Source organism: Schistocerca gregaria, chromosome 2 (genome assembly GCF_023897955.1).
Source record: "Schistocerca gregaria isolate iqSchGreg1 chromosome 2, iqSchGreg1.2, whole genome shotgun sequence".
In the NCBI taxonomy this organism is placed as follows: domain Eukaryota; kingdom Metazoa; phylum Arthropoda; class Insecta; order Orthoptera; family Acrididae; genus Schistocerca; species Schistocerca gregaria.
Window position 1 is genome coordinate 91,876,285 of NC_064921.1, and position 15,502 is coordinate 91,891,786.

At 39.3% G+C, this 15,502-nt stretch overlaps 1 protein-coding gene across 2 annotated transcripts in view; it reads left to right on the plus strand.

Annotated features, from left to right (window-relative positions):
* The window catches only part of LOC126336403 (dyslexia-associated protein KIAA0319-like protein), a 143,478-nt gene that overhangs the window by 54,698 nt on the left and 73,278 nt on the right, over nucleotides 1-15,502 (plus strand). For both annotated transcript variants that reach the window (XM_050000089.1, XM_050000090.1), the window contains exon 6: nucleotides 1,527-1,698. In XM_050000089.1, the coding sequence (XP_049856046.1) occupies nucleotides 1,527-1,698 (172 nt within the window). The remainder of the gene's footprint in view (nucleotides 1-1,526; nucleotides 1,699-15,502) is intronic.

Below are 15,502 nucleotides of genomic sequence, written 5' to 3' on the forward strand. Positions count from 1 at the left end.
TGGCTGTGGTCTAAGTCCAAGTTGGGCAAGTCAGTTTTCCCGATTTCAGCTGGTGCCTGATATTGATGCTTAAGATTGACAAACCTCTTCTTCAACATTCTTTATTACCTCCTGTCATATGGGGTCAACATTTGTGCCCACTATCTCTTGCTTACTTGGTTTGAAAGTTCTAGTTGCCATAAAATTCTGTATCTCTTCTCTCACTACCTGGCGTACGAGAGAGGCAAGGTCATGTTGGTCTTCCAGTATTGCCCTACTGTCCACTTTCAGGAGTTGGTCGTACTTTTTAGATTCATCTATTTTCTGTTGCATTTCCTCAGAGCACTGGCAATGCTTGATGATTTTCTCAGCCGTTGTGATATCCTTTACTAGAAGAGCTTTGTATATGTCTCCTGCAACTCTTTCCATCACATGTGAGATTTTGTCAGCTTCTATCATATTCAGACTTACACAAGACCATAACATTGTGTATGTAGGATTATGTTGTTTCCTTATGACAGCAGGCTCTTTTATTCAATTGTTCTTCCACCGAATTAACTTGCTATTGAACATCAGCAAATGTTTTCTTCAGTTCAACTTCTTCTGAATATAGTAATTTTGGGAAATATGTACTGTTAATATTCCGGTTCCTGCACATGTAGGTGATGGATCGTACATTGCCTAATTGGAACCATGATGATGTAGATGTCTTGAAGTATCTGGCGTCTCCATCAAACAATGCCATGAGGTAAACACAATGAATGTTCAAGTCTGAAAGCAGGACTTCCTAGGAAGTATACAGCACGTAGCACTGAAAGCATGTTTATTATGAATGACCATGTACAACCAGAACAGAACTGAAGTCCTGGATGGAGAGTGCTGCTATTTATACAAACATTGAATATTCCATAATATACAAACATTACAGACAAAATAAATTTTGAGGAACCATCCAGAAATGATAAACACTTTTAAAAAAGTGGTTGGGTTTGAAATAGTGAAGTAAAATTAGGAATAAGAGAGCTACAATTGACATACACAGAGGAAAAACACGAAATTTTGGGGCATAGGAGTTGGACGGGAGGGAGGGGGTGGCAGAAGTGAGGCTAACTGTCAGAAGGCAAAAGGTGTTGTGCAGTGTATTTTTTCTCCCCTCTCTCTTTCTCTCTGTATGTATGAGCATCATGTGTGCACCATCTATGTTTTGTGAAATAAACTCACTTTTGTGTACATGTTTTATCATTGTATGAAAACACAGATTGCTACTTACCGTAAAGAAGATGCACAAAGTTGCAGATGGCTACAATTAAAATACACTAACATAATTATGCCTGTCTTTAATTGTGCCTGTATGCAACTTGGCATGTGTTCTTTATGGTAAGTAGCTGTATGTCTTTTTATACATTGTTGATATTCCTACCTGAAGTTCCCACTGTTTGTGTTATCATTGTAACAAAGAAAATTACAATACAACCATTTTTGTGAACATTTTATTTTTAAATATAAAAAGCTAATTTGTTCATTTTGTGTTGATTCTTCTGCAATAGGTGTATTCAGAAGGGTTAAGTGGCGTGGATGATAAAACTGTATCACCCTCCGTCGAAGTATCTTCATCCAAGCCACTGAAACAACTTGTTGTCTCTGTAATATCGAAGGAAGTACGGTTACCAGAAAATGAAGTTACATTATCAGCTTATACAGTTCCTGCTGAACAGACAGGTAAGCTGTTGAACAATTGAGAAAAATAAAAAAAAAGCTACAGTGATATTTATATTAATAATAGAGACAGTGGCTGCAATTCAGTTGGAAGTCTCAAGAAGCAATTGTGCAAAATAATACTTGTCTCTATTGTATTCTTAATTTCTTTGATACATACATTTTTATAAATGTAATTGACCTATGAAAGTTGCAAATGCTGTCAGAAATATAAACCTTGACCTAGTCATCTGTCTCTTTCTTTTTGTGAGGGCATGCCAATCTATCAATAAAACAGAAAAACCCTGGAAACTGGTATAGGAGGAAAATATGAAGTCCCTGTAGTAATAACATTGGTAGAATATTTGAGTTTGGATTATGCTGTTCAAGTCAGTGACCATGCGATTTGAACATTTTATTTTCTAAACTCATTATTATGTCCATGGCTGTGTGCTAAAATAAACTCACTCATAAAACAAAACAAAACAACAAACCACTCTTATCACGAATTCAGTGACTGTTCCTTTTGTATTGACTGCATCCCCTAGATTCTAGCACTTTGGAAATGAATACCTGGATGGTATTCTAACCTTACAGGGCAAAGCTAAACACTTTAACAAGACCCTAAACCAGAAGAGAATGAAATAATCATAGTATGTGATATGAGAAAAAATGAAACAAAAAGAGAACTTGGGTACAATTGATAACAAAGAAGAAGAAAACAGGGTCTTGAGTTATTTCTTTGGAATAAATCACTGTATGCACTGTTGTGTCATAAGGCATGGAATTAATACTTGAGCTAAGTATAACATCGATGATTTCAGAGGAAAGCTTTCATGTAGCCGACACACAACAACTTCTTGCTGGTGAGATTGGAATAATTTGGTACTGATAATGGTGGATATTTTAATCAAATATGTTACTTTTTGGGAAATAGGGCATGCAAAGGTTAACTGCTGGTTTGATTTACTTGGTATCACTTTTACAAAGAATCAGTCATCTTACAAGACTGGGGGGAGCCAAGGTTTAGATCAAAATTTTGTAGTAGGTAGATATGTGGTACAAAGGTGCTTCTTGAACTGTTAGTTCATCTTTGCATACTGAGAAACTTTATTTCAAAACTTGAAAGATAATTAATAAACTTGAAAGATAATTAAGACAGTATGCCATGACAGTATCTGAAATATTTGAGCTATGTCTGTGCTCTTGAATGAACTATTGGCAAGGAAATTTGGGCATTAAAAGTCATGAAAGTTTTATTTTAAAAAAATGATAAAAAAGGACACTGCAACAAGTGGCTGTATCATTAACCATGCCCCTGACCTAAGTCTATGTAGGAGATGTATTAATGGAGATTGATGTCACATGAATGTGTTCAGCCAATGGATGAATTGGTCTCACAGTTGCCATCTTTGACTAACTTACGTTGGAGGAAAAGGATCCAGATGGCATAGGATGTGAAGCAGTCATTCTAGTTGAACATGTGCTCAGCAATATTTTCTGCCATTGAATGGTGAACGTCACCCTTGGTCTCATTTGGTGGTCAACATTGAGGTGTGCGGATAGCTTATTAGTTATTAGTAGTCATACCCACATCAAAAGCGATGCAGTACCTACAACAAATTAGGTATATGACTGGGCTGGTGCTATAGCCGGTATTCCGTCAATAAGACAAGATACGCCTGTAATAAAACTGGAGTAGCATGTTCTGAATGGGCGTTGAATCCATGTGGAGAGTAGGAGTGGCATAATAATAAATCAGGATAGTCTAGTTTATGTGCCTATACACTGCTCAGTGATTTCATTATGTGATGAGTGCTAATTTTAACCCATTCCACTGTTTGCAACCAAGCTAGGATTTTCGAGTATTGTGTAAGAGTGAAATTACCCATTTGTGCTTCACTAATGATAATTGTGTGCTCTCTTACTTCCCATCACATGATTGAGTGCATATACAGGCATTGGAAGACATTCTTTAGCAACACTTCCATCCATTCTCCCCACACATGTAATTTCTGTGCATTTTAAATGGCATGAGGCTCTGTGAACAAGGTTGAGTTGTGGAAAGGCTCACATTTCAGCACTTATTTAGGTTGTTCTCAGCCATTAAGCTCCTCTACCCCTCACTGGCTCTTCGTGACATTGAGCAGTGAGAAGTTGGTAATGATTTGTGTTCTAATGGTTTTATGCTAATATAGATACATACACCTGAAAGAATAATGTAAAAGAAAGCCATCTAGTTTACTATTCAGCATGTCTTACTGCATGTTATACAGCCAACAGGTTGTATTTGGACACTGTGACAGCTTCCATGGTACTAGCATGAATCACCGAGACGCTCAAGCTTTTGTCCCAAAATTGCCCAGGTATCTGACATTGTTTGCAGTAAGGGATGCCACATTCCAATTGGGGCTAATCGAGTGACACTGCAAAGGTTTCCATGCAAATCACTAACATGGAATGATAGAAGCATTTCATATCATAAAAGAAAAATTCTACAGAGTAATTAAAGACAGAAGAAGGATGTCTGGCAAGAGTTCCTGAATTCAGTGAATCGTTACACTTTGATAGGGAAGTCATTCAGAAGGATTACTGTCAGAGCATGTCATACTGGAAGTAGAAGTCTTTCAGTTGTTCATTGAATAATGACCTGGGAAATGATGGATTAATTTTAGTAGCTAACATCTGGTAATTCAAGTGAAAAGTAGAATGTGTGTAATCTGTGACTAATTGTACAGTGCTAAAACCAGATGTCATTCAGTGCAGAATTTTGCAACAATTTTAAGGGAGCCTTCTCAATTTTTTCGAAGGGAAACTACCAGGACTCATGACGATAAATAGTTTCAGTGCATCTCCTAAACCCAAGGATGATTTTATGTCTAAGGTTTTATTAGTGTGATTGATTTTCTTCACATGTCATTAGGCTGTGGAAAGTACACCTCCTTCATCTGTTTGCTCTGGTTCACAAGATGACCAGTGAAGTGTTAATAAACTGAGTGCTGGATCTCAGGCATTAATGAAATTACCATGTTGTATTTTTTATTTTTTTCTTGTGTACACATGATCTATTTCAAGACAATACTGTCTCATTTTCTGGTACATGTTAGGCATGCTTTATAAATTGAATGCTGTAAGCACTGTAATTGGTGTTCCCTCAACCGAGACACCTATAATGTGTCTACCACACAGTTTGATAATTCATGACAAACACATTCTCTCTCAAACACATAGCTGACACTGCAAAAATTCATTATGGTGTCCTAAAACCTTGAATCCTGCACTACATTGCTAATCTTGTTATTCATATGAAATATGGTATGTGATGTGTTGAAAAATCTAGGTCATATTTATCATTACAGAGCAGGTCTTATATTTTTGTTGGTGAAGATGAAATGCTTCGATCTACAAATTTTGCCATAGATTGGACTTCCAAAGACAAGTTAAGCGACATTTGATTTTCCTTTCAATTTCTCTGTCTTGATCTTTTCCACAGGAATTGTTTGTTTGTGTGTGCAACTGCTGTTTAGTTTCTCAGTTGGAGTAAGCATTCCTTTCGAGCATTTTTTTCTGTGAGCAAGTTCTCCAGAGAGGATCTCCTTGTTTGATAATGTACCAGCTCTATGAGCCATAATTCTCATGATGACATTTCTTTGTGACAGGTGCAGCTCAAGGCATGAAGGAATAAGTCATTATCTGTAAACTTTCTATACAGTCCAGGGCCATGGTATCTGTACATTCATATCTTAGCATTCCAGCCCGAGATGCTGGAGTTGGCAGTCATGTGTGCATGAAGGGTGCTTGTTTGTGTGTATGAATGGTGTGTGTTTCTTTTTTGCTGATGAAGGCTGTGGCTGAAAGCTTTATATAAGTCTCTCTTAATTGTGTTTGTGTGCAACTTAACATATCTTCTTCACGTTAAGTAGGTATCTTCTTTACGTTAAGTAGCAATCTTTTCCTACATTGTTAAAAGATGGTAATGATCCCTCTTTTTCAAATTATGTCATGAATTTTATATTACGTTAGGTTGATTTTAAAAACTGTGAAGGTTCTCCATTCCATATGTCTAGATCAAAAGCAGATCATCACATATTGATACAATATGTTAAATATACTAAATTCTTGCAACTTAGCTTCGGAATGCTCCATATATAAATTCTCCAAAAATGGTGATAACGGGCTATGCACAGACTGCCTATCAGTTCACTCATAATATTTCTCATTGAACAGGAAATTGATTGCAATGCAACTGAATCTGAAGACTTTGCTACTTTTTGCTAGTTAGTCCCAAAGTTTTCAAATGTTGGACTCTCACAGAGGTGAACAGCACATCGAACTGACTAAAATATCAACATCACAGAGCTGCAGTTTACTGAAGCAATGTAACAATTCAACAAAGCCAAGAACATAGTTAGTTAATTAGGTAGTCATTTGCGTGTTACATGGGTCATAAATGTGACTTCTTGCTATGATGTGTAACAAGTCAGTTTTACAATTATCGTACACTTCCTCAGTAAAAAATATGGCAACATGTTGATCATGTACATAATTTCTTAAGTTTTTTCCCCTCCTAACACATGGTTATTTCCTAGTCTTACAAAATTAGTGCTACAGGAATGCCTTCTTGTATCCTTAGAAAGCTTAAGCAGTTACAGTGGCACAGTTATTGTGTTACTAAACCCGTAATTGCATTAAATGCATACTGTTGAAACAATAGTTCACCAGAGCTTTTTATTTATGTTTTATTTACTGTTCACAGTTTTGAGTGATTATTCATTCCTAAACGGTACATTATATGACCTTAAATGTTAAGATCTTGTAATTACTACTTGAGAATGGGCAATCTCTCCAAACCAGCAACAATAAATAAAGTATAAAAAAAGGTGCTCTGGTGGACTATGTATTTTATACTGTTTGTTGGGGTAGCAGAACAGCATACACAAGAAATATTCAAAGCCCTTAGTGAAAATACATATCAGTACTGATGTGTCCTCAGTTTTTTTGTGATTGGCATCAGAAGGCAAATTTATTCGATAGAGCGAAAATATATTTTGTCTAGAAAATAGGAGCTGCATCTCTTTAGTTACTATCACAGGCTTTGGTGAGATATGCTAGAAAGATCCTTGCACAAATGTTAAACTATCTTTAAGGATGAGTTCTTGAACCTAGGGGAATGCATCTGCTATAACAGCCCATCACAAGTTCTGTTGTGTATGAATACTTTGAAATCTCCAGTTGATGAGTGAAACATGCTTTCGAGAATAATGTGTTGTATCAATTTAATACAGACACCACAATGACACTTTATATATGGCTCACTTATATAGACCATCTAACACCCATCCTAAGTCACTGTGTCATGCAAATATGGTTAGTAGAGATACAGAGATATACACTATCTGATTAAAAGTATCCAAATGTCTTTTAGTGGGCATTAATATGAGGTGTGACCACACTTTTCCTTTATGACAGCTTGAACTCTAGGGGCAGCATTTTCAATTAGATGTTCGAATGTCTCTTCCGGCATATACAGATAGAATGTCTAGGTGACCCTGGACAAGACCAACATATATGACCGTACAGATAGTAATGTGAAGTTGCAGACTGTTGTGGCTATATTTTTAACTGCAGAGAATAATTGTACAGTAAACTTCTAGCTTGAGCCGCACATGCATCTGCACAAAAAATAAATTGTAAGTTAGAGTATTATGCTTATATTGTTTCTAAATATGTGGTTGGATTTCTGAAAGTTGGCTACACTACACTCTAGGAGCCGACCAACTCATTTGTCATATTAAGCCTAAAGAATTTCAGTCACAAAGTTCAAACAAATGCAGGCAGGAGTTTGAGGTGAAAAATGATGTTAACTACACACAATGTTTTAAATTTTTAACAAAGTTGGATTTATTCCAAATGCTGTAACACTTATCTCAGGTTACGAATATAAGGAGAAGATAGATCGCTACGTACCATATAGATGACAAGTTAAGTTGCAGACATGCACAATTAAGAAACACCTACACATCAGCTTTTGGCCACAGCCTTTGTCAGAAAAAGAAAGTGAAGTACACAACATTCATTCACACAAGCAAGCACACCTGATGCACACATGACTGCCAACTCTGGCAGTTTGACCAGAAAGCAACTGTCACATGGAATGGAAGCAGTAATTTGGAGAGGGCGGGAGAGGGATTGCAGTGTACGGATGGTGGGAAAGAGCAGACTTGTCTGGTGGAGTGTGTAGGAACTAGAGTGCCAACAGTTGCAACAACTGAAGGCTGTGGGGCAGGGAGGTGCGTAAATGGAGCAAAAAAGGAGAGGAGCATAGAAAGATGGATGCATGCATTGGCAGAGTGTGGCACACAAGGAGGGTGGAAGATGAGAATAGAAAGAGGCAATAGAACAGAGTGGGTAGGAACAGTTGGGTGGAGTGTGTGGGAACAGTATGTTACTGTAGGTTTAGAACTGGATGATTTCAGGGGCAGAGAATGTTTTGTAAGAATAATTTCCATTTGCGCAGTTCAGAAAAGCCGGTGGTGGAGGTAAGGATCCAGATGGTTTAGGTAGTGAAGCAGCCATTAAAATCAAGCCAGATATATTCAGTTGAGAGTTGCTCCACAGGGGGGAGGGGGGGGGGGTCTACTTTGCGCTCAGCCACAGTTTGGTGGTTCCCATACATTCTGGTATATATTTGGTTGGTAGTCATACCAGTATAAAAAGATGTGCAATGATTGCACCAGAACTGGTATATGACATGCTACTTCCACAGGTAGGATAAATCTGTGACAGGGCTGGAATAGGATGTGCTGGGTGGGTGGATTGGGCAGGTGTTGCACCCGGGTGTTCCACAGGGATATGATCCTTGTGACAAGGGGGGTGGGATTGGGAGTGACATAGGAATGGGCTAGGATATTGTAAAAGTTGGCTGGGTGACAGAAAACCCAGCAACCTCCACAACGTCCTAGCCCATCCCTATACCACTGCCAATCCCAATCCCTTGTCACAAGGACCGTATCCCTGTGGAACACCCAGGTGCAAGACCTGCCCAATCTACCCACACAGCACTTCCTACTCCAGTCGTCACAGATTTATCCTACCCCATCTGGGGCCAGTCCGCCTGTGAAAGTAGACATGTCATATAATAGAGTTGCTGCAATCATTACACATCTTTTTATATTAGTATCACTACCAAACAGCTGTCCACCAGGATGGACGGCCACCACCAAACTGTGGCCAAGAGCAAAGTAGACCACCCTGTGGTGCAATGTGCAGCTGACCATAACACGCTTGATTTCACTGGCTGCTTCATTACCCAAGCCATCTAAACCCTTTTCTGGGTTTTCTGAACTGCACAGATGGAAGTTATTCTTACAACCCAGTCTCTGCTCCTGAAACTATCCCGTTCTCAACCTACAGTAACATACTGTTGCCACACACTCCACACAACACTTCCTATCTCCTCTGTGCTATCACCTCCTCCCTGTTCTTATCTTCCACCCTCTTCGGGTGCCACCTTCTGCCAATGCACCCATCACTCTCCCCGTTCCTCTCCTTTTTTACTCCATTTTCCCCACCTCCCTGCCTCCCTGCCCCACAGCCTCCAGACATTGCACCTGTTGGCAATCTAGTTCCTGCACACTCCACCAGACATGGCTGCTCTTTCCCTCCACCCATACACTGCAATCCCATCCCCATCCCCTTCCCCTTCCCACCATCTCCAGATTGCTGTTTCCATTCCATGTAAAAGTTGCTTTCTGCTCAAACTGCGAGAGTTGGCAGTCATATGTGCGTGAGGATTGCTTGCTTGTGTGAATGAGTGGTATGTGTTTCTCTTTCTTTTTCTGGTAAAGACTGTGGAAGGCCAATGTGTAAATGTTTTTTAATTGTGCCTGTCTGCAACTTAATGTGTCATCTTTATGGTAGTTGATGTTCCAATCTGAAATTTCCATTGTTTTATTGTTGTTGTTGTTGTGGTCTTCAGTCTTGAGACTGGTTTGATGCAGCTCTCCATGCTACTCTATCCTGTGCAAGCTTCTTCATCTCCCAGTACCTACTGCAACCCACATCCTTCTGAATCTGCTTAGTGTAGTCATCTCTTGGTCTCCCTCTACGATTTTTACCCTCCATGCTGCCCACCAATACTAAATTGGTGATCCCTTGATGCCTCAGAACATGTCCTATCAACCGATCCCTTCTTCTAGTCAAGTTGTGCCACAAACTTCTCTTCTCCCCAATCCTGTTCAATACCTCATTAGTTATGTGATCTACCAATCTAATCTTCAGCATTCTTCTGTAGCACCACATTTCGAAAGCTTCTATTCTCTTCTTGTCCAAACTATTTATCGTCCATGTTTCACTTCCATACATGGCTACACTCCATACAAATACTTTCAGAAATGTCTTCCTGGCACTTAAATCTATACTCTATGTTAACAAATTTCTCTTCTTCAGAAACGCTTTCCTTGCCATTGCCAGTCTGCATTTTATATCCTCTCTACTTCGACCATCCTCAGTTATTTTGCTCCCCAAATAGCAAAACTCCATTACCACTTTAAGTGTCTCATTTCCTAATCTAATTCCCTCAGCATCACCTGACTTAATTCGACTACATTCCATTATCGTCGTTTTGCTTTTGTTGATGTTCATCTTATATCCTTCTTTCAAGACACTATCCATTCCGTTCAACTGCTCTTCCAAGTCCTTTGCTGTCTCTGACAGAATTACAATGTCATCAGCGAACCTCAATCTTAATACCTACTCCGAATTTTTCTTTTGTTTCCTTTACTGCTTGCTCAATATACAGATTGAACAACATCGGAGAGAGCCTGCAAACCTGTCTCACTCCCTTCCCAACCACTGCTTCCCTTTCATGCCCCTCGACTCTTATAACTGCCATCTGGTTTCGGTACAAATTATAAATATCCTTTCGCTCCCTGTATTTTACCCCTGCCACGTTCAGAATTTGAAAGAGAGTATTCCAGTCAACATTTGTCAAAAGCTTTCTCTAAGTCTACAAATGCTAGAAACGTAGGTTTGCCCTTCCTTAATCTAGCTTCTAAGATAAGTCTTAGGGTCAGTATTGCCTCACGTGTTCCAACGTTTCTACGGAATCCAAACTGATCTTCCCCGAGGTCGGCTTCTACCAGTTTTTCCATTCGTCTGTAAAGAATTCACGTTAGTATTTTGTAGCTGTGACTTATTAACCTGATAGTTTGGTAATTTTCACATCTGTCAACACCTGCTTTCTTTGGGATTGGAATTATAATATTCTTCTTGAAGTCTGAGGGTATTTCGCCTGTCCCATACATCTTGCTCACCAGATGGTACAGTTTTGTCATGACTGGCTCTCCCAAGGCTGTCAGTAATTCCAATGGAATTGTGTATTCCGGGGGCCTTGTTTCGACTCAGGTCTTTCAGTGCTCTGTCAAACTCTTCATGCAGTATTGTATCTCCCATTTCATCTTCATCTACATCCTCTTCCATTTCCATAATATTGTCCTCAAGTACATCGCCCTTGTATAGACCCTGTATATACTCCTTCAACCTTTCTGCTTTCCCTTCTTTGCTTAGAACTGGGTTTCCATCTGAGCTCCTGATGTTCATACAAGTGGTTCTCTTATCTCCAAAGGTCTCTTTAATTTTCCTGTAGGCAGTATCTATCTTACCCCTAGTGAAATAAGCCTCTACATCCTTACATTTCTCCATTGCACTTCCTGTCGATCTCATTTTTGAGACGTCTGTATTCTTTTTTGCCTGCTTAATTTATTGCATTTTTATATTTTCTGCTTTCATCAATTAAATTCAATATTTCTTCTGTACCCAAATATTTCTACTTGATCCTCTGCTGCCTTCACTACTTCATCCCTCAAAGCTACCCATTCTTCTACTGTATTTCTTTCCCCCATTCCTGTCAATTGCTCCCTTATGCTCTACCTGAAACTCTGTACAACCTCTGATTCTTTCAGTTTATCCAGGTCCCATCTCCTTAAATTCCCACCTTTTTGCAGTTTCTTCAGTTTTAATCTACAGTCCATAACCAATAGATTGTGGTCAGAGTCCACATCTGCCCCTGGAAATGTCTTACAACTTAAAACCTGGTTCCTAAATCTCTGTCTTACCATTACATAATCTATCTGATACCTTTTAGTATCTCCAGGCTTCTTCCATGTATACAGCCATCTTTTATGATTCTTGAACCAAGTGTTACCTATGATTAAGTTGTGCTCTGTGCAAAATTCTACCAGGTGGCTTCCTCTTTCATTTCTTTGTCCCAGTCCATATTCACCTACTATGTTTCCTTCTCTCCCTTTTCCTACTGCCGAATTCCAGTCACCCATGACTATTAAATTTTCATCTCCCTTCTCTATCTGAATAATTTCTTTATTTTATCATACATTTCTTCAATGTCTTCGTCATCTGCAGAGCTAGTTGGCATATAAACTTGTACTACTGTAGTAGGTATGGGCTTCATATCTATCTTGGCCACAGTAATATGTTCACTATGCTGTTTGTAGTAGCTTACCCGCATTCCTATTTTCCTATTCATTATTAAACCTACTCCTGCATTACCCCTATTTGATTTTGTGTTTATAACCCTGTAGTCACCTGACCAGAAGTCTTGCTCCTCCTGCCACCGAACTTCACTAATTCCCACTATATCTAACTTTAACCTATCCATTTCCCTTTTTAAATTTTCTAACCTACCTACCCGATTAAGGGATCTGACATTCCACGCTCCGATCCGTAGGACGCAAGTTTTCTTTCTCCTGATAACAACATCCTCTTGAGTAGTCCCCACCTGGAGATCCGAATGGGGGACTATTTTACCTGCGGAATATTTTACCCAAGAGGACGCCATCATCATATAATCATACGTAAAGCTGCATGCCCTTGGGAAAAATTACGGCCGTAGTTTCCCCTTGCTTTCAGCCATTCGCAGTACCAGCACAGCAAGGCCATTTTGGTTAATGTTACAAGGCCAGATCAGTCAATCATTCAGACTGTTGCCCCTGCAACTACTGAAAAGGCTGCTGCCCCTCTTCAGGAACCACACGTTTGTCTGGCCTCTCAACAGATACCCCTTCGTTGTGATTGAACCTACGGTACGGCTATCTGTATCGCTGAGCACGCAAGCCTCTAAGCCTCTCCACCAACGGCAAGGTCCATGGTTCATGGGGGGGGGGGGGGGGGGGATTGTTTTATTACAGGTTAATAATCATTTGTCTTTAAAATAGTGCCTTTTCAAGAGAGGGCTTGAACAAAATGGAACAGTGTCTTTTGCTTGCCTGAACTTCTGGAAAGATAGTGGAAAGTAAAGTTCATTTTGCACAAGTTTAAAGTTCCACAATCACAAACTAACTAAATTCCAAGAGCAGGTCTCTCTCTAAATTAGCCACAGTGAAGTTTTTGTGCTCAGACCAGTTCACCTAGTATGAAATATTCAAATTCCACACACTGAAAGTATTTCAGACTATTTGCTGAGGACAAGTGCAAATGTATCAAACTCATGACTGAACACTTAGAATCATTTTGATACACTCAAGAGGCAACCTTCTGGCAGTCATACATACTGCCTATTCCAGATTTCAAACCCAACGGACTCTACATCCAAACCAAAGGGTCGTACCAAACAAAATGTCCTGCACAATGTGGCTGCCACTTATTTAATCCCTTGCTTTGACGTGAGTCAAGCACACACACAGTTCCAACTAACACAGTGTACTTAGAAACTGTGAATTTAACGCTGCATACGTGTATCATTCATAAATTAAATTTTGTCAGCTTTCTGTTACTGTTCTTTTTTTCCTCTATGTTAAATAGTTTGCTCTTAAATAATTATAAACTCTTCTTTGTGTTGTTCTGTTATTAATAAATACAAACAGTAATCACTATGAACATTCATGTATGCATATCAATGTCTACTTTGCAATGGTGCTACCACATTTAATGTTTCATTTATTATTTACAAGAAAATTCAGATTTTTAACTGCACAATGCACATACTGTCCTATAATTCAAAACATGTCATGTCTATAAAAAAAACCTGCTATGATAGTCCAATAGTGCTCAATCAGACCTACCTGTAGACAGTTTGTGAAAATCGCTTAGGGTATTGTCGAGATATTGGTTTTCAAAATTCATTTTATACATAAAGCTTTTAACATAATATAAATTAGAAACTCCCTTCCGGCTCAAGGGTGCACGTGTCTATTTGGGTTCAGTTTTTGTTGGATTTAATCTAATTTGATAATTATTGTGGGCTATCAATTCAGCCGTGGTAGTGACTCCTTCATGCTAACTGGGCGACACTTGGGTTTTCCCTAAATGTGTGGCCAGAGCATGCATTTTGCAGTAGAGAGTGGCAAAGTTGCAAAACCCAGCATGCTGGAAATCCAGAGCATGCATTTAACTGCTAGCTGCTGTCCTATGGTCTTGGTAATTCTCATACTCAAGAGTGTCTGCCAATCACTGACACTCAAAGAGCACTGCCATCTATTGAAGAGACAGCAAGTCTTGTGTGGCTACTGGGCTATGCTCAGCTTGGCCTCCATGCCTCCTCAGCTGTAAAAACATTAGTGCCAACTTGGCTGTGCCTGTCTCTCAACATGACAGAAATGCACGCACAGCTGTGTCTACTTTTTTAAAGTTTCTAGTGACAATTACTGGGATATACCCTCTCACTGTTGGAAAGTTACAAAACATTTTTCCTTAAGAGCCATAACCAGAGAAGGTAGCAATGTTGGACACTGGGGTTTGGAGTGAAGTTGATGTTCAAACTCATCCCATTGGTGCTCCTCTGGGTTAAGGTCAGGTCTCTGTGTACCAATATTATTGTCCACAAAGCATTTCTGCACAGGTGCTGCTTTATGGCCCAGTGCATTGTCACACTGACATAAACAATCATCATCTCTGAATTCTCCTTCTACTGTATGCAGTAAGCTATGGTGTAAAATGTGTTCATATCCTTCTAAATTTAGAATTTTCTTAAGCACAATAAGGAGACCACACACTAAACACGAAAAACACCCCTACATCGTAATACCATCTCCTCAGTACTCCACTGTTGGCACTCTGTATGATTGAAGGTAACATTCTCCATACATTTTCCAAACCCAGACACTTACACTATATTTCCACAAGGTATAGTGTGATTTATTATGCCAGATCGCTTGTTTCCAGTCATCCTCTGTACAGTGGAGTTGCCTTGACCATTGTACCCCATTCTCTTCAACTTCCTACATACAGTCATTGTGCCATCGGGACTATTGCTAGCACTTTGGAACTCATGAGTGATTCCTTCCACTGATTTTATACAATTTTTGCAATTCCCTCAACAATGCCCAGCAATCCCTTTCTGACAGTACACTAGGTCTGCCTGACTTTGGTTTAGCTGTGGTTGTTCCTGCATGTTTCCACCTCACAAATGTTTTACAAACAGTTGACTTGGGCTGCTTTAGAATGGGTGAAATGTCTCTGATGGATTTGTTTCTCAGGTGACCTCCAATGACTAGTCCTCTTTTGAAGTCACTGAGCTCTCCTGACTGACCCATTCTGCTGTTACTGCTTTTCTACTGACAACACAGTACTCCCTTCCTCCATCTATACTGGTGGGTCTACCTCTCGTGACATCTAGTAGTCAATTCTGCATGCATTACATGGGGATACATTGATCAGACAGTGCACATTAGTATTGCACAGTTACAGTGACTGTGGTTGTGAATATACCAGCTTACAGTTTAACAAAAATGACTATAGTAGTTTTGACTTTCTTGTATTTTAACATTTGAGTTTATTATCTGATACAAGTACAATATATTGTGTTCCCTTTTTT